A 20641-nucleotide genomic window follows, 5' to 3' on the forward strand; every position below is an offset into this window, starting at 1 on the left:
GGCGCTAGGCCTACCCACACAAGTGAGGTATCATTTTTATCGGGAGACGTGGGGGAACGCTGGGTGGAAGGAAATTCGTGGCTCCTCTCAGATTCCAGAACTTTCTGCCACAGAAATCTGAGGAACATGTGTTTTTTTAGCCAAATTTTGAGGTTTGCAAAGGATTCTGGGTAACAGAACCTGGTCCGAGCCACACAAGTCACCCCATCTTGGATTCCCCTAGGTCTTTAGTTTTCAGAAATGCACAGGTTTGGTAGGTTTCCCTAGGTGGCGGCTGAGCTACAGGCCAAAATCTGCAGGTAGGCACTTTGCTAAAAACAGGTCTGTTTTCTGTGATGTGTCCACGTTGCGCTTTGGGGCATTTCCTGTCACGGGCGCTAGGCCTACCCACACAAGTGAGGTATCATTTTTATCGGGAGACGTGGGGGAACGCTGGGTGGAAGGAAATTCGTGGCTCCTCTCAGATTCCAGAACTTTCTGCCACAGAAATGTGAGGAACTTGTGTTTTTTTAGCCACATTTTGAGGTTTGCAAAGGATTCTGGGTAACAGAACCTGGTCCGAGCCACACAAGTCACCCCATCTTGGATTCCCCAAGGTCTCTAGTTTTCAGAAATGCACAGGTTTGGTAGGTTTCCCTAGGTGGCGGCTGAGCGACAAGCCAAAATCTACAGGTAGGCACTTTGCAAAAAACACCTCTGTTTTCCTTCACCAATTTGGCTGTGTCCACGTTGCGCTTTGGGGCGTTTCCTGTCACAGGCGCTAGGCCTACCCACACAAGTGAGGTATCATTTTTATAGGGAGACGTGGGGGAACACTGGGTGGAAGGAAATTCGTGGCTCCTCTCAGATTCCAGAACTTTCTGCCACAGAAATGTGAGGAACATGTGTTTTTTTAGCCAAATTTTGAGGTTTGCAAAGGATTCTGGGTAACAGAACCTGGTCCGAGCCACACAAGTCACCCCATCTTGGATTCCCCTAGGTCTCTAGTTTTCAGAAATGCACAGGTTTGGTAGGTTTCCCTAGGTGGCGGCTGAGCTACAAGCCAAAATCTACAGGTAGGCACTTTGCAAAAAACACCTCTGTTTTCCTTCACAAATTTGGATGTGTCCACGTTGCGGTTTGGGGCGTTTACTGTCGCGGGCGCTAGGCCTACCCACACAAGTGAGGTATCATTTTTATCGGGAGACGTGGGGGAACGCTGGGTGGAAGGAAATTCGTGGCTCCTCTCAGATTCCAGAACTTTCTGCCACAGAAATGTTAGGAACATGTGTTTTTTTAGCCAAATTTTGAGGTTTGCAAAGGATTCTGGGTAACAGAACCTGGTCCGAGCCACACAAGTCACCCCATCTTGGATTCCCCTAGGTCTCTAGTTTTCAGAAATGCACAGGTTTGGTAGGTTTCCCTAGGTGGCGTCTGAGCTACAGGCCAAAATCTACAGGTAGGCACTTTGCAAAAAACACCTCTGTTTTCCTTCACCAATTTGCCTGTGTCCACGTTGCGCTTTGGGGCGTTTCCTGTCGCGGGCGCTAGGCCTACCCACACAAGTGAGGTATCATTTTTATCGGGAGACGTGGGGGAACGCTGGGTGGAAGGAAATTCGTGGCTCCTCTCAGATTCCAGAACTTTCTGCCACAGAAATGTTAGGAACATGTGTTTTTTTAGCCAAATTTTGAGGTTTGCAAAGGATTCTAGGTAACAGAACCTGGTCCAAGCCACACAAGTCACCCCATCTTGGATTCCCCTAGGTCTCTAGTTTTCAGAAATGCACAGGTTTGGTAGGTTTCCCTAGGTGGCGGCTGAGCTACAGGCCAAAATCTGCAGGTATGCACTTTGCAAAAAACACCTCTGTTTTCCTTCACCAATTTGCCTGTGTCCACGTTGCGTTTTGGGGCATATCCTGTCACGGGCGCTAGGCCTACCCACACAAGTGAGGTATCATTTTTATCGGGAGACGTGGGGGAACGCTGGGTGGAAGGAAATTTGTGGCTCCTCTCAGATTCCAGAACTTTCTGCCACAGAAATGTGAGGAAAATGTGTTTTTTTAGCCAAATTTTGAGGTTTGCAAAGGATTCTGGGTAACAGAACCTGGTCCGAGCCACACAAGTCACCCCATCTTGGATTCCCCTACGTCTCTAGTTTTCAGAAATGCACAGGTTTGGTAGGTTTCCCTAGGTGGCGGCTGAGCTACAGGCCAAAATCTGCAGGTAGGCACTTTGCTAAAAACAGGTCTGTTTTCTGTGATGTGTCCACGTTGCGCTTTGGGGCATTTCCTGTCACAGGCGCTAGATCTACCCACACAAGTGAGGTATCATTTTTATCGGGAGACGTGGGGGAACGCTGGGTGGAAGGAAATTCGTGGCTCCTCTCAGATTCCAGAACTTTCTGCCACAGAAATGTGAGGAACATGTGTTTTTTTAGCCAAATTTTGAGGTTTGCAAAGGATTCTGGGTAACAGAACCTGGTCCGAGCCACACAAGTCACCCCATCTTGGATTCCCCTAGGTCTCTAGTTTTCAGAAATGCACAGGTTTGGTAGGTTTCCCTAGGTGGCGGCTGAGCTACAGGCCAAAATCTGCAGGTAGGCACTTTGCTAAAAACAGGTCTGTTTTCTGTGATGTGTCCACGTTGCGCTTTGGGGCATTTCCTGTCACGGGCGCTAGGCCTACCCACACAAGTGAGGTATCATTTTTATCGGGAGACGTGGGGGAACGCTGGGTGGAAGGAAATTCGTGGCTCCTCTCAGATTCCAGAACTTTCTGCCACAGAAATCTGAGGAACATGTGTTTTTTTAGCCAAATTTTGAGGTTTGCAAAGGATTCTGGGTAACAGAACCTGGTACGAGCCACACAAGTCACCCCATCTTGGATTCCCCTAGGTCTCTAGTTTTCATAAATGCACAGGTTTGGTAGGTTTCCCTAGGTGGCGGCTGAGCTACAGGCCAAAATCTGCAGGTAGGCACTTTGCTAAAAACAGGTCTGTTTTCTGTGATGTGTCCACGTTGCGCTTTGGGGCATTTCCTGTCACGGGCGCTAGGCCTACCCACACAAGTGAGGTATCATTTTTATCGGGAGACGTGGGGGAACGCTGGGTGGAAGGAAATTCGTGGCTCCTCTCAGATTCCAGAACTTTCTGCCACAGAAATGTGAGGAACTTGTGTTTTTTTAGCCACATTTTGAGGTTTGCAAAGGATTCTGGGTAACAGAACCTGGTCCGAGCCACACAAGTCACCCCATCTTGGATTCCCCTAGGTCTCTAGTTTTCAGAAATGCACAGGTTTGGTAGGTTTCCCTAGGTGGCGGCTGAGCTACAGGCCAAAATCTACAGGTAGGCACTTTGCAAAAAACACCTCTGTTTTCCTTCACAAATTTGGATGTGTCCACGTTGCGGTTTGGGGCGTTTCCTGTCGCGGGCGCTAGGCCTACCCACACAAGTGAGGTATCATTTTTATCGGGAGACTTGGGGGAACATAGAATAGCAAAACAAGTGTTATTGCCCCTTGTCTTTCTCTACATTTTTTCCTTCCAAATGTAAGACAGTGTGTAAAAAAGACATCTATTTGAGAAATGCCCTGTAATTCACATGCTAGTATGGGCACCCCGGAATACAGAGATGTGCAAATAACCACTGCTTCTCAACACCTTATCTTGTGCCCATTTTGGAAATACAAAGGTTTTCTTGATAGCATTTTTTTACTCTTTATATTTCAGCTAATGAATTGCTGTATACCCGGCATAGATTGAAAACCCACTGCAGGGTGCAGGTCATTTATTGGCTCTGGGTACCTAGAGTTCTTGATGAACCTATAAGCCCTATATATCCCCGCAACCTGAAGAGTCCAGCAGACGTAACGGTATATTGCTTTCGAAAATCTGACATTGCTGGAAAAAGTTACACGTAGAGAAAAATTTATGTTTTTTTCACCTCAATTTCAATATTTTTCTTTTTCAGTTGTTATTTTCTGTAGGAAACCCTTGTAGGATCTACACAAATTACCCCTTGCTGAATTCAGATTTTTGTCTACTTTTCACAAATGTTGCGGTTTCTGGGATCCAGCGTTGGTTTCATGCCCATTTCTGTCACTGACTGGAAGGAGGCTGAAAGCACAAAAAATCGTAAAAATGGGGTATGTCCCCGTAAAATGCCACAATTGTGTTGAAAAATTGGGTTTTCTGATTCAAGTCTGCCTGTTCCTGAAAGCTGGGAAGCTTGTGATTTTATCACCGCAAACCCTTTGTTGATGCCCTTTTCAGGGGAAAAACCACAAGCCTTCTTCTGCAGCCCATTTTTCCAATTTTTTTGAAAAAAACGAAATTTTCACTGTTTTTTGGCTAATTTCTTGGCCTCCTTCTGGGGAACCCACAAAGTCTGGGTACCTCTAGAATCCCTAGGATGTTGGAAAAAAAGGACGCAAATGTGGCGTGGGTAGCTTATGTGAACAAAAAGTTATGAGGGCCTAAGCGCGAACTGCTCCAAATAGCCAAAAAAAGGCTCGGCACAGGAGGGGGAAAAGGCCTGGCAGCGAAGGGGTTAAAGTATGTAATTTACATGAAATAAACACAAACACACTTAAAACACTTTTCTAGCCCTAAGTTTGTTTTTCATGCACTGAGGGAATTATACCAGTCTATTGTGATTTGACACATTTTTATATCTGTTTGGAAAATACTTTCTTCTCATACTCAAAAAAATACTCCCCGCCATGTTCCTTCTTCCGCCACCCACATTTGAAAACTGGGTTAATTTGTGACAACCCCCACACTGTGCATCAGTTAAATTTCACCTGAGGGTGGAGGTGAGCGTGGATATTTCTGGACACCTCTCTCCATATGTGATTATGTGAGTGTGCACACTAACCTGCCATTTTTAGGGTCGAGCCTGCGTTGCATGCGCTCGCGCATGCGTATCGCAGCGAGATGCTTTAGTGTTTAGAAAAGGGCTCGGAGCCCTGTTGACTTCACGTCAGTGTTTTTCATTGGTTCGTGGGCTTGCCTAATAAAATCTGCTTGCTTTCATTAGTCGAAGGCATGCATACATCATGCCTTTTCCAGTGGCTAGCCCTCCTCAAGCGCATCAACCAAGTACAGAAAACATGCGAGGCTCGCTGTTTTCTGTCCGGCTCGTGGACTACTTTTTCTCTAATTTACTAGCGTGATTTCGCTTGGCAGAAGTCGAGCGATTTACATAGTTAATTTCACTTTTTCGGGTTACGTACATAAATTCACTTTTGCCGATAGGTGAAAAGTCAGGTTAGGAGTTTACAACGCTATCAGCTCTAACATGAGCAAACGCGAGTCCCGTTGCATTGCAAATGCTTGTTGTTGTTGTTACTGCTTAAGGTATTATGCAGTGCTGTTGCGCTGTACAGTTTAAAATGCGATTAAACAAATTTACTTAAGAAATATATGAATAATGTTACACTTCAGTGGTTCAAAATGTCCTTCATATATTTGTCACATTGTCTTTGAAATTGTAATTACCACATTATTTACTACAGCCCTACAATGGGTCGACATTCGCATGGTGTAAGAGTAAAACCTGTGTGGCTAGTCTAGTCTTTTATGGCGTACAGCCTTGTGACATCATCCTGGCAGGGGTGTAACGCAGGCCCCTGTGGCACAGGGTGGCCGCCAACCTTCAGGGTCCCCCAGATGTTTCAGAGGGGCACCATTCCCCCCAAGGACTATGAGTATTTGTAAGATATGGGAGACTCAGTGGGCCCACTTCACATTCTGCAGGTTGGGGGAAATCATTTTACATTATGCCACTGAATCCTGGACCGGTCATCGGGAGCTGTTCAGTTGGGAGCCCTTGTTAGCAGATTCTATAGATTTGGGGCTATGTTATCTTCTTATGAATGGCTTAATAGACTCCTATCTATCCATTTTCTTTTATCAGGTGGTGTCATTATGGACAGGGCAATGCTGTGTACCCTGGTACTGCTCAGCATCGTTCAGAGCATGTGGAGCTTTGTACAAAGAGGTAAGGGCAAGCTGAAGAGATTCAACATTGAGTGTTTTTATGATCATTTAAGCTATTTTGGTTTACTTTTTATAGTATTAATGCAATCCACAGAGCATATTCCATCAGCTCCAGTGATGACCACACAGTTCTGCAGCTTCTTTGGGGGCAGACTGGCCAATTCTGAAAATGGGACATTTTTCAGTGATCTAGGACAGTGGTTCCCAACCTTAGGTCCGGGGGCCCCTGGGGCTCCGCAAAGCCTCTTCAGGGGGTCCGCTACAGCTTAGAAAAATAAATAATATTAACAGGTTAGGTCCCCTGCTTTCAGTAATGACTCAGTGGGGGATCCCTCGATTCCAAGAAAAATTCACTGGGGGTCCCAGGGCTCCAGTAATGATAAAGTGGGGGTCCACATAAGTCAAAAGGATGGGAACCACTCATCTAGGATATTTCAAAGATTGGCATGGACAGGGTACTATTTGCTGAAAATAGCACACTTGAAGGAAGCCTCCTGGTTTAAGTGCACTGTGGTTTTCACACGGGTGATACAGTATTGAAATCCCAATGCCCTTGCAGTAGCGAGGCAGGGTTCGCATGTTCACCTAGGATTCGCCTTTGTGATGCTTGTCGGCTCAAAGAGCCGCCGATGGGCACATGACACTATCCAGAATGAATGATTCTATTGAGACCCTAGTGGCCCAGCAGGGCAGGATTCACAACTCTTTGCCACCCACAAGTTCCCCGGTCATCAATTGGTGACAACCGCCCAGATAATACTCCACCGGCTCATACCAACCATCACACTGCACTCACTCCAGGCGCCCCACCCGCAAACTCTAAGGACACTGAAATCCCAATACCACTGCTATATTACTCCTTCCAAGACTTCATTTTACGCATCATGAAAACTCTGAACCTAAACCCCCTTTTTCCCTCCTTGTTTCTGCACAGAAAACAAACCTCAAACCTGAGGTTTTATATCGTAGAACCAAACCACACCATCCCTCTGATTACCTGGCATATATCCCGATAGTGTAACTTGGGTGGTAAGTGTAACTTGGGTAACTTGCTGTGGCGTAAATACACAAAATTACAGCAAGATTATGAGAAATTGCGAGGCATTACCCGAGAAGCGTAACCCAACAACTAGCACTGTTTCCTAGTGCAAAATGCAGGAGGATTCAGTTTAGGATAAGAAAATAGCGCTAAATGGAACAGAACCTGAATAGCAGCAACAAACAGCTACACATGCTCTGTTCCTGTGCTCTCCCGTTAGGCATTATGGGGGTCATTACGACCCTGGCGGTCGGTGGTAAAGCGGCGGTAAGACCGCAAATAGGGCGGCGGAAAAAAAATTGAATTATGACTTTGGCGGTTACCGCAGCGGTCATTCGCCACTTCACCATTCCGACCGGCATGGCGGTGAAGACCGCTGGGCTGGAGATCGCGGTCTCCAGCCCGCCGACGGTATCAGGACCCTGCATACCGCCATGGATCTCGGGTGGTTGGGAACCGCCATGAGATCCATGGCGGTAGGCACTATCCGTGCCAGGGAATTCCTTCCCTGGCACTGATAGGGGTCTCCCCCACCCCCTGGTACCCCCCACGAATCCTTCCCTCACAACCCCACCCCCCTTCCACCCCCCAAAGGTGGCACAACCCCCCTCCCCACCCCGACCCCGAACATGCACATATACACACCCCTACATGCACACACCCCGAACATGCACATATACACACCCATACACACACACATACACCCCTACAACACATACCCGCACACATACAAACAGACATGCACACCGTCCGACCCGCACACATTTCCCATACACACAGCACCCCCCGCACGCATACACCGTCACCAGAACACCGCTACACCGAATCATGGGACGTGGGTGGTGTTCTGTTGACGTGGCGGTGGAGGTTGAGCAACCTCCACTTTCCCGCCGTCCGCCAGTATGGCTGCTGGCGGCTTTCCATACGAAAAAGGACGGCGGCCTGCCAGCGGTCATAATATGCGGCGCGGAAGACCGCCACCACTGGCGGTGTTCAGCACAGCGGTACCTCGGCGGTCTTGCGAAAAGACCGCCGAGGTCGTAATGAACCCCCTATGTGCCACAAATGACTAAGCATTACACAAATTGCCGTTATTGCATAATTTTTGGTAATTTTGTGTCACAAGAGCAACGAGAAATTACTCCAGCATAATTCAAATTTTGGCCCGGCCTACTTATAATATAAATTCTAAATGTAAATTTGAGCTCACCGTTTAACAACGCTAATGTAAATTTTATGCATTCTTCAATCACTCTTAAAAGCTCTAAAATTATTTTTAGGAAAATGTGTGAGCAACAGAAAAACAATATTTAAAAAAACAGATAATGGATTTGCCACCAGGATGCAGCAGATGTGACCAGATATTGTGCCCAAAGATTTGGGGCTACTCCCGCTGGTTATAACAGCAAGAAAATGCCTATCATGTGTTCAGTATCAACAAATCTCATACCCTTCTTATGGAGTGAGATTGGATCTGGTTTTCTAACTTTGAGAAAATATGGGATAACTAGCCTTAAATGTATGTTTCCTGAAAGACGAAAAGATCCAAGCCCCAATAGAGTTTATTTCAATATCTATAAGTGCCTGGGCAGTCCATTCATAACACAAGATGTATATCTGAGTAGTGCACGTTCACCCAGATGGGCACCTTGGTGCTGAAATAACAGATGTTTATTCAGTGGCGGCCAGCACGTATTTACAAAGGAGGGGGGGCAGGAGGGAGATACAATAAAAATAAAATTTTAAAACAAGGCACCAACCTGTTGACGATCTTCATTCCTCACGTCACGTCGTCTCTCCAACCTCTGACGCGTGACGGTCACGGGACCCAGGAAACTGCACACGCCAATCCTGACGCTGATTTCATGCTGATAGCCAGCATGAAACTAGTGTCAGGATTGGTAAGAGCAGGCTCTCTCAGCGCTCACCAGAGAGCTGGAGGCCTGTGCCTTCTCTAACCCAGCTGTCATAGGACAGCCTGGTTAGAGATGTTTAATGTGCGCATGTCAGGTTGGCCGTCGCAGGAGGGCCGGCCAGAGGGACATGCACAGCTCCCTGTTGCCACTCAGCACCAATTGGCACGCCCTGTCGGTTCAGGACGGGGCGTTGAAAAATAAAATGGTAATACATAACATTTATTAACATTTTCTTTTTCCGTTATGGGAGGCATTGTTTTGGGTGGGATGACGCTCCTCCGTACACGTGGAGGGGCCGCCCCAGCGTTTATTCTTCCTCATTTTATTGACCCAAGAAGGATGAAAGGCTGGATATCGAACCTGTAACCAATAGGTCAGACATAGGTGCATGCAGTGGATGCATTAGTCCACTGAAGCACGAGTGTACTATGGCATATTGAAGGCAGGCAATCCACCGGATAGAATATCCGTACAGGAATGTCAAGGGAAAAAATATCGGAGGTCAGTGAACGGAGGGAGGTAAGGATTTATTTTTCTTAACTCCAAGGTACATATGTGGGGAGTTATGAATAAAAAATCTATACAGACTTACATTTCTATATTTTGCTCCATGATATTCTGGCCCGTCGATATACTGTATACAACATTCAAGACCTACACACTGACGCACCACACCCGGCAAAAGCCACAATATCTTATGGTAAAGATTACTGGTAGTGGAGATCTTGGGTTGCTCGTGAGACCAAACAAGCCAGCTATATGTGACCAGCTATTGCGTTCGATGAATGAATTGGTGAAGGCGTTTAGGTTGACTGAGTTGTACTGTGCACAGACTGAGTTTTGAATGCACGAGTAGTGCACGATCCAGGCCAAAGACACACACACAAGACAACCAGGAGACCTGGCATTCTCATTGGGCTCAGTAAACATAGTTTCAACAGGCAGGGCCGGACTTCCTGGATGGTAGGTACCTGTGCATATGTCTGCCCATGACTCAAAGCGAGAGCTGTCCAAGCGAAGGGCATTGCCAGGTTCATACGTGACAATCTTACTGATATAGGGTGGAGGTGGCTGCGTGGTCCTCAAAACTTTAGCCTGTGGAATTTTTCTGGGTCCTCCTATGGCTCTTGTAGTAGCTGTGAGTTCAGCCTGTTAGGATGTCATATTCAGGAAGTGAATTACCAACAAGTCTCTGAGAGCTCTGCTGCGTTGACAAATGCATGTTTTGCGTTGCTGCTGAGTTACCGCACAGCTCAGGCATATTCGCTGATAAAGCTGTGTAAGCAGGGTCAATACTGGCCACAGTAAGCAAAGGTCTGCTCCTTAATTTGTAACTAAATAAATGAATACATTAGAGTAGTGGCTAAACTATTTCTTAGTACTTATACTCAGTGCCAGAGTTGCTAATATCAAGGCTGCCTAGTCATGATTCCACCCCAAGCTGCATTCCTCCTACACTTTGGGGGTCATTCTTACGCCGGCCGGCGGCGGAAGCCGCCGGCCTGGCTGGGACCGCCAGAATACCGCTGCGCGGTCAAAAGACCGCCGCGGGTATTCTGGGTTTCCCGCTGGGCTGGCGGGCGACCGCCAGAAGGCCGCCCGCCAGCCCACCGGGAAACACCCTTCCATGAGGATGCCGGCTCCGAATGGAGCCGGCGGAGTGGAAGGGGTGCGACGGGTGCAGTTGCACCCGTCGCGATTTTCAGTGTCTGCATGGCAGACACTGAAAATCATGGTGGGGCCCTGTTACGGGGGCCCCTGCAGTGCCCATGCCATTGGCATGGGCACTGCAGGGGCCCCCAGGGGCCCCACGACACCCCTTACCGCCATCCTGTTCCTGGCGGCCACGACCGCCAGGAACAGGATGGCGGTAATGGGGGTCGGAATCCCCATGGCGGCGCAGCAAGCTGCGCCGCCATGGAGGATTCCCCAGGGCAGCGGAAAACAAGCGGTACACCGCCGGTTTTCCGTTTCTGACCGCGGCTGTACCGCCGCGGTCAGAATGCCCATGGGAGCACCATGGGCCGCCAGGGTCAGAATGACCCCCTTTATCTCTCTTTATCTCACACTTGCCGGATATTTTTGTAATCAGTGCTTTCTCCCTTTGTCACTGTTTTCCTACTGTTCTCTCCTTCCTTTTCTCCCATTATCCTGCTTCTCCCTTTCTTGTTCAGGCCCAATGTCTTAAAATGAAAAATAAGTCCAGGTGGACAGTAATGAGTGCTGGTGACCACCGGCACAAATTAAGGACTGCAGGTCACGCACATCATTATGTTAACTACTCATGATTCCACCTGGGTCTGAAGGTCTTGACTGTTACCTCCAAACCTGGTCACATAGCATATAATGTGCTTTTGTTTCAGATGACCTTATCTGGCCAGAGGATTTGCCAAGTCATTTCCAGTGTTGTAATTTTCATGTTGTTCAAAGTTATACAAATTGGAAAAATCCTACTGCTTTTTGGTGACAGAATCTTAGCAAGTGCTCTGACTGCCTCTTTATTTCCCAACAGACATGACAGGAGATGTCTTTGTTTATCAAATGGACAACAAGCAAACCCAAGTGGCTCTGCAGCTGATGAGCAACGAAACACTGCGCAGTTTCACAATATGCTTGAGAACCTTTACCGACAGATCAGGGCCTTATGGCCTCTTTGAGCTCATAACCCATCCACCCTTCTACTCTGAAATAACTATTTTTAAAAGCAGCTCCAGGTCTTACACTCTGACAGTGAGGGCGGAGAAGATTGACTTCCTCACAAAAGACTTGGTCAACCAGTGGGTGCCCCTGTGCTTCAGCTGGGAGTCGGCGACAGGGACTGCGTGTTTCTGGGAGAATGGGGTGCGACTACCGAGGCACGGACTAAACAGAGGACACGTCTTGAAGCGGAGCGTAAGCAGTACATTGGGGAAGCGCAGGGAATCCCCCCCCTATATTCCTCAGTATGTTGGGGAGCTAGATGAGTTATACATGTGGGACTATGTTTTGTCGAACAGCGAAGTGCTACATTACACAACTGCTTCCAGTTCCTTTTCCCCTGGAAACATCCTGAACTGGAGAAACCTAACGTACAACTTAATCGACGATGTAGTTGTTGAACCTTTTTAAATCTACTTATAATTCCAAGAAAATGAGATCCCATTTAGAATAACTTTATTGAATATATATCATCAACCGGCTTTAGGAAAATTGGTCCTTCTATGACGCCAAGTTAGCATCAGATGTAGGCTGCCGTCCTTAGGACAGTCCCAGGTCTTCAGGTAGACCAACCCGTCTTTGTAATTATGAGACGCGAGCCTACATAAAGAGCCTTATGTTAAGGTTGGCAGCCAGGCACTAAAACCACTTGGGAGGTAGAGACCCCACCGCCAGTAGGCCGGCTGCAATCCTCTCATCCAATCAAGAGCTCACTTACTGCTTTCACCAAAATGAATCAAGCCAAATCTGAAGGCAGCACTTTTGACGTAAAATCATTGGCTGGGGTATGCCACGCCCTGCTCCCATGCACGTCATCTACTGGTCGCCAGGGATTGCGGCTGCGACCCCTATCTTGCCCCATGCGGTCCATGGCACTTCCTTTGCGACCCCTGGCCTCAGAGGTGGCAAAATAAGTGCCAAGAACAGGGGGGGGTCTCAACAGTCATTATTCTTAGCCCATTTTCGTTTATACTAAAAGTGAATAATATTCTATTATTCACTATTAGTGTACATGAAAAGAAGCGCACGTAGCTGGCAGAGGGCCTTTGGTGGCAGCTGTGGATAGTACACGTGTTTGTAGGTGTAAGTTGTATGCATGCATGCAGGTGAAAGTGTGCGTATGCAACCGAGTGCGTGTAAGTGAGTGAGCATCAGTGACGAACAGTGAGAATGTGTGACACTATTATTTGATGCAAGCAAAGCAGCACCAGATATGATGCACTGCCTTGCGTCAACGCTAAAGAGAAAGATGCACAGTATGTACTAACATATGGTGCATTGTTTCCCGTCCCTGTGTGATGGTGCACTTTCGGCAGCCATGCTCCGACGCACAAACCCTTGTGGGACAGTGCAAGGCTGTGTGTGTTCTCTGAAGCATAGGTTTTGTACTAGAAAAGTGTCCTTCCTGTACAAAAACTGTGCTTTAAGGCTTTTCCCACTCTGTATGTGTGGTGTACAATGGAGCGCGCTTGCAAACTTGGAAAACGCAGAGAAATGAAAACATTTCTACTAGTTATGCCTGCCTCAGAGAGTCGTATGATTTTGCCCCAAATTAAAGCCACAGATGGTTGCATGAGAGTGCCCATGCACTACCCATGGAACGCCCACCTGATGCAAAATAACACAAAGCATTGTTTCAGGATTTGCTTTGGATATTAAATCCCACCCTAACACAAAAGTGACACAAACAAAGTCCAACGCATTACCACACCTGGGAATGATTGTCAGTAATTCTGAGTGAAATTACGAGTGAATGCATGTGAGAGAGAATGAGCGCAAGAGGGTGCAAGAGAGTGTGAGTGTGATGTTCGGGACATGTGACACTTGCACCTGGAAAAAACATGATCAACGGTCATATGATGTCATGCCCTGTGATGTCATTAAGGTCAAAGCGTACGTGATGTCACTTCCGCTACCCCTGGCATATTCAGGAATCAACGCTCATGCCTGCTCCCAATATTTTTGTTACTAGAAAACACCCAAAGCAGAAGTTTGTTTCTGAGAAACATAGAAGAATGTCCGCGGTGTGCACTTCATTTTCTTGCCTTGGACCACTTTGCCTCTTATGGTACTCGCAGATGGAGCCCATGACAAATAGGGTGGCAATGTGCAGGTCGAGTCTCCGGCTAAACGTTACCGCAGTAGAGCCCGCGGAGGCTAAACTTGGGTAAACTAGATGGTCCAGTCCTCTAAAAGAGGAAGAAAACTGCTGACTTATGGCAATTCTTGGCACTTGCAAGAATACTGTGCGAGGGGCAGTGCCCATGAAGCACCCTGAAATTGACTGAATGTCCAGTTTTGTAATAAGAATAAGACGAGCAATGGCCTACTGCAGCGTGCTAAGTAAGACTACGTTGCTGTCCCTTTAGGGTCACCTTGGCATGCAACAAGGCAAGCTTCAGAAGCTCGGTTCCTTCAGGAGGCCTTGGTTTTGCTTTGGTGAGAGGGATGGTTGTTGGTGAAGTCAAATGTAACCCAAAATGAAGCAACGCATCTGGAGAAGCCTGTACCTTAAAAAACATTTTGGATGAAGGGGAACAGAAAAGATATTAGAAAACATTCCTTTTCTCCAACTTCAATGCCCAAGTAGAAGGTGGAGCTGTAAAAAGTAGTATATCTTGAAAGGATCAAGTACTGTCCACAAGGCTGAGTCCTTTGTCTCAGTTTAGACACCCAAACAGTCTTTGACACGCGCTCTGCTTCTGCAGCTGTTCTCTGCCCCTCGTGACACTCTCCCGGTTGAAACAACTTTGTTCGATTTTAAACATCAAAACCATAAAAGTATAGAACCAAATAACTTACATATTTCTAAAAATTGTACAAAAATATTTATAAAAGTAGGTAATATATAATCCATCACGCAGAAAATAATCCTGAAAAACATTCAGACATTATTCACCAGGGCTTTTTCTTATACGATATAAGACATAAGTAAAAACTCTAAAACACTCCTCTGCTGAATTCAGATTTTGTAAAAAGGTCAAGGCCGGCCTGCAAAATCTAATCTTAGTTTTAATAAGTATAGGCTTAATGAATTTAGTTCTGGGGTCCTTATCAAAATTGAAAAAAAACTTAAAATGCAACATGTCTTGTGGCTCATTATTTTAATATGGATATGTGTCCAGTGGCCTCGACCAATCGATGGAGCGTGGAATGAGACAATACGATCAGCCATGTTTACCCTAATTCTAATTAAAATGATATTTGTGGTCATCGGTGCTGTGGACCCTCTGCTCTACCTGACGCCCCCCCCCCCCCTCCATTGTTAGATAACTGCTTTATCATTTCTCTATGCAAGTTGATCATCTGCCTTTTAGAGGATAGGCATACTCTGAAGAGGGTTTAGGGGGCACAAGTGATATTCGAGTGGGGTGCCGTAGATCCATGTTATTAAACCATGTAGTGCTTTGATAGGCGCGCCTTTTCCCCTGTATCCCCTCCCTTCTTCCAGACCTCCCCTGTCCCTTTTATCGCCCTGTCCCCTTCCTCAGCATCCTTGTGACTGCTGTACTGTGTAAGTTTTATTTTAAATGCCAATAAAAATACCTCAAAAAATATATATGTATATGTGCTGTCTGTTAAGTATGAAAGCCGGGTAAGCTTGCAGTCCGGCTCAGCTGTTAATAAGAAGTGCCGACTGTGGGATACTTTCTGCCTCGAAGCTGCAAAATACTGTAGGCTTCGGTGCTTGAGTTCTGACTTGCCTGTCTGATCAGAAAAAGATGGGTGCTCTAATTTATACCACAGAGACCTAAAGTTACCAGGCCGTGCTATATGGCGTGTACGATCAAGAGACAAACAGTCTGTTCAACAAATCCTCCCGTTTAGCCCAGATCCTGTCCCACAACAGAAGAGGTTGGAGCCTAATGAGGTATTCTATAAAAGGTTCTCCAATTCACCAAGACACAAAATGGACGCGTAGTTTGGAGGAACCCACATCATGGTTTGCAGACAAGCGTTCTGTGTCATTTGGAGCTCCGTGGGAGTGGCAGGACCCATTAGTCTAGCTCAGTGAGTGGCCACCGAAATGCATTTTGCACCTTGAATGCTGCACATTTTCCTCAAAGGCTGAATCTATCACTTGTGGGGAAATACAAAAAGTGAATGAACAGCCCTGGCCAGTTGGTCATTCCTAGTGTTAATCTGCTGGTGCCAGATGCATCTACAACCAGCCCCAGATAACAGAAGGTACTTATCTGTTTTCGTGGAACATTTTCAATACAAAATAACATGGTTGTGAGGGCTTATTCTCAGCAAAAGTAACAAATGATTTGGCCGAGTTGGCCTTAAGGTCTAGATCACCCATGAATAGCACAAATGGCAGGGCCATCGGTGTGTGCGGCATCCAGGCCATACCATCTGCATAGGGGAGGTCAGGAACAGGGTGGTGCACAATGTGTGTCATATCTCAGCAGCCCTCACAGGCATCCTTTATAAGTTGTTGATATACAGAGTGAACAGCAAGGGGGGCTGTAGCCCTGCCTCAATGCCTGGGTGTTGGAGCACTCCCCACTCACTCCCTACCTCCCCTTGCTGTGGTCCCGGAATAATTCTGTCTCAGTGTGTTTAGGGTGCCCCCACGTTCTCCCTCAAGCACCCACAATGTGCTCTGCAAAACACAGTCGAGCGCACTTGACAGGTCCATGAAGGCTAGATAAGGGGCTCCGCTTTTTGCGACCACATACTTGATTATCAATTAAGAACGATTGTGGGAATTGTTCCACCGCGCCAATGCCCGTCTGAAGTCCATATCGGATGTATTTTAGTGTGTTATTTACTTGCGCCCATAACTCCCGCTGCGCTAATAGTATTCCTCTCAAGACCCTGGCCAGTGCACCCAGTAGCAACTGGGATCACCTTTGTTAAAAATCTGAATAATCGTAGATTCTGACCAGGCTTCCAATTTACCAGACCTACGTGCAAATCTCAGCACATTTGTTAAACGTGGGCCCCAAAGCTCTATTTTGGCTTTAAAAAGATCAGTGGAAATGTCATCGAGCCCCGGAGCTTTCGCATTGGGACATTTTTGACTATGGCATTGACCACCTTTTGGAGGGTCAGCTCGAGTGCTCCCCGTCTTCAGACATTAGAAAAAACGCAGGGATACTCACAGAGCGAGTTAGGCCGGGTATCCCCAACAGGCTGCTCCTACATACATCAAAAATAGGATGCCCACTCACAGGTCGGAATTGCCACCTCAATTGAAGGGGCCCTCGTTTCCCTAAAATATGGGCAGTTGATCATCCGCCAGAGTAATGTACCCTTAACATTGCTGGCCTTCACTGAGGCATACTGACACCTAGTGGTGAAGTAGCATATCTGCAACGATTGCCTTCCTAGTTTCAGATGTTTGCAGGACGATCTTTTTGCACAGTGGCTATTATACATTCCCCTTGGTTTATCCGAGTCAGATATGTACCGCCTCCTGCATTAAGTTATCCTGGACTGGGGATCTAGGTTTTTAGGTTCCACCGTGAAGGTCTCCCTGGCATTAGGCCAGGTGTGATCAAACCATCCTTTCTCCGTATCCTCCCTCCCTGTACTGTTACCCATTAAGGCCTCTTTAATGTGCCTTGAAGCCTGAGTAAGGGCCCTCTTAATACCCCCATCTCCTGCGTTCTCGTCCACGTTGATATCATTGATAGACTTATTTCACATAAAGCCTTCTGGGTTGATCCCTTTACATTTAATTTGGGGTCCATTTATTCTGATCATGTCAATATCTTTAGCTACATTTATCGGCTGGGAAAGGGGTCCCCACAACAACGACCTAAACTCATTTTTTTGTGAGTTGTGGCCACTACAACAGGTGGGGTGTTTCTTAAAGTTGTAAATGTGAGCGCTCACGTTAGACAACAGCAAACTGGAATCTATAATATCCCTGCCCCCCCCCCCCACCTGTATATGTGTGCACAAAGGGGGCCATCGAGAGACTAGCTTCATTAGCAAAAGTAAGATTCTACTTGACCAAGCCATGACTTATCAGCTTAACTAATCCATCATGAGTGAAACGAGCTTGGACGTTGTCTGCTGTATCCGGGATTCCGCAAACTTCCTTGGCCGGAGTTGGCATAAGTGAGCATTGTAATTACCTCCCCAAATGAAATATAAATCATGATCTTCATTTGTTTAATTGCTGCAAAATCTCCATCCAACCTGCACAGAACATTTAATTTCTATGCGTTAAAGACATTATTAGAAAATCTTACAGCGACCAGACGGATGACCCCAGGATTTTCGAATACTAAAATTTGATAGAACCGTCCACCAGCTTAATATTTTTCACCCTCCCTTAGGCCGGGGTACATATATAAATTGCACCCCCCCCTAACTCTCCAGAGTTTGAAGCAAGTGCTCGCAAATAGTAGGCCTTATAACCATTTAAATGGTGAGGACCAAGTTTCTTGGCGGGATAAAAACAAATGGTTTGAGATAAAATTGCACCGTTCCATATTATCCAGTTAGCTTTTCAGGCCTCAGTATGAGTAGCTCGGGACCAAAGACCTCGCCATATACATTGGCCCTGGACCTCTCTGCCCTTACAGTCAAGACCTTCCCAACCGGGGTGAGTTCCGAGAAAGATACCTTCTTGGTGGCTAGATCTGTGTAATCACCATATAAAAGTACAACGGGGGACCCTGCATAACCCATAACACTGTCTCAGTCTTCCTTTGGTTTTAGAAGTAGCCATATATCCTTGGCATGCACATTTTTTTTTTTTTTTTTAACTGGTGCTTCTGCTGCATCCTACTCCTCCTCACATCATAACACTACAGGACTGATTTAGATCCTGGCGGAGGGAATACTCCGCCTCAAACATGACGCATATCCGGTTGTCGTATTACAATCCACATAGGAAATAATGGGGTCGATATCCGACACATTTGTGACACAGTAATCCCTTCCACCAGGATCCGAATCAGGTCCTGTGTCACTTCTGCCACACTTGTGTCCCAGTATCACCATCATCTCAGAGATAATGATTTATTGAGTGCTTCATGATGCCGCAGCAGTGCCTCACTGTGACTTATAAAACAGACAGTATCTCAGTTGCTATGACAACTGCCGAAAACAACTGAGTTGCCAGCCCACTGATGCCAAGATGCTCAAGCAAGGAAGCATGGTTGTGCGCATCCTGGTGTCAGATATAAACAACCACAATAAAGGTGATCTTTCAATCAAACAAACATGGACAATTGGATGCTTTTTTTCCACTACATCAAACATTAGTGGTTGTGTAGCTGACCTGCTAATTGATCATGGAAGAAACTTTGGTGAAGCTCTGCTTCTCACCGTTAGTGTTGAGGCATTGCAAAGGTCAGTGGTGAGCTCAGTGGCAATTCTCACTGGTGATGCAAGCCTCTTCCATTATAGTCATTGCTCAAATAATAAATATCCAAGTTATATCAGGAGAAGGCGAGCATCACTACAGAGGGACTTACCCCCGCCTTCCCCTGCATCTAACAACGCTCACTAGGATTTAATATTCTTTAAGAACATTGAGACTCTCGCAGGTATAGGAGCATACACTTAGCTTTGAGCATGGCTGTGGGTCTACCTTCCATGTCACTGCATTCACACTACTTTTTTCACAATGATTGCACCTCTGCTTTGAGCTTAGTACATTGAAGCAACACTTACCAGGGTGTTTGATTGACTGTAGAGATGTTCACTGTATTTATGGCAGATATGGGCAGCAAAAAAACGATGGATTTAGGCCCAGATCTCTGTACTGGGGGTGAATGTTTGACATTGTTCAGCATTCTGTCCATCAATTGTTCTTTTTAGATATGGTTTCCACCTTTATCTGCTATATGTGTGCTAAGCCCGCGTCACTTGAAAACCCTTGGATCGATCACTGCTGCAACCCATGCCTGACACTTAAGGAAATAAGTTAATCAACTGCTACGTCTCTTTTTTAGGCTATGTTTGTGATTCACCCTTCTAGGGAGCACTGTACAATGTTTACTTAAGACTAGCACATTAAGTATACTACAATAAATTGCTAATGATTCCCTAAGTGTCTTTGACATTGCTTAATGAATTTTACATGCATGATTAAAGATTCCCTTACGGCTGCATGTTGCCAAATAGGCTTAGTGGAAAACAAATCCCATCCAACAGTTCTTTACAAGAGTATCTCCGTAAGAGATTATTGATGCACAAATAGTTGTGTACTCCATCTAAAGCAAGAAACTGCTTCCATGATTGTTTTTTGATGTATAACCCTAATCTTTGCCTCTTTGATAAGGAAGTGGACACATCATCAAAGCCAGCTATATCCAATCAAAAATAGCCATGGAATTGCGAGGTCCATTTATGTAACCTGCACTGCTGAAGATATTTAATGTTGCTGTTATTACTTTGTATTTTGAGGTAATGACCACTCACAATACAATATAAAATGTTACTGACATTTACACTGCTGTGTTGTAATTGTTTGATTATGAGCCATTAAATATTTATTGTTAAATGCAGATCACTACAGTGTTTTTTTTTTTTTTTTTTTTTTTTGCGCCCAGGGCAGTTCAGCAGAATTAAGATAATAAGCAAAATAAAACAAAAAGAAACTCCAGTGTTTGTTATTTTCGCAAATTGTGTTGAAGTTCCAATCGCCTTCCAGCTCTTTACTTTCCTGAGATTACACTATTTTATCAGCTTGCAACTTTCCAAACTGCATGGCAGTAAATAATATGCTGAATAGTTTACCAAATTAATTTCCCCACAGACTGCTACCATTGTCAACTGAAACATTATAACACCAGCCACATAAATTATAACATTTGGGGGCATATTTATACTTGTTTTGCACAAAATTTGTGTCATTTTTTAATGCAAATTCGGTGCAAAACTAACTCCATATTTATACTTTAGTGCTAGACCCGTCTAGCGCCAAAGTTATGGAGTTAAAGTCATTCTTTGGACGTGGAAACCTACCTTGCGTCAATGAGATGCAAGGTAAGCGTTCCCGTGCAAAAAATTACTCTATGGCCTTAAAGCCATATTTATCCC

General features: G+C 45.9%; 1 protein-coding gene across 1 annotated transcript in view; it reads left to right on the forward strand.

Moving 5' to 3' along the window:
• The window catches only part of LOC138267512 (C-reactive protein-like), an 85121-nt gene extending 69935 nt beyond the window's left edge, over positions 1–15186 (forward strand). Inside the window, exons 2-3 of the mRNA XM_069216515.1 lie at positions 5895–5978; positions 11445–15186. Of these exons, the coding sequence (XP_069072616.1) occupies positions 5906–5978; positions 11445–12040 (669 nt within the window). The 5' untranslated portion in view covers positions 5895–5905 and the 3' untranslated portion in view covers positions 12041–15186. The remainder of the gene's footprint in view (positions 1–5894; positions 5979–11444) is intronic.
• Positions 15187–20641: the final 5455 nt, after the last annotated feature.

The sequence above is a fragment of the Pleurodeles waltl genome, chromosome 12 (genome assembly GCF_031143425.1).
Source record: "Pleurodeles waltl isolate 20211129_DDA chromosome 12, aPleWal1.hap1.20221129, whole genome shotgun sequence".
In the NCBI taxonomy this organism is placed as follows: Eukaryota; Metazoa; Chordata; class Amphibia; order Caudata; family Salamandridae; genus Pleurodeles; species Pleurodeles waltl.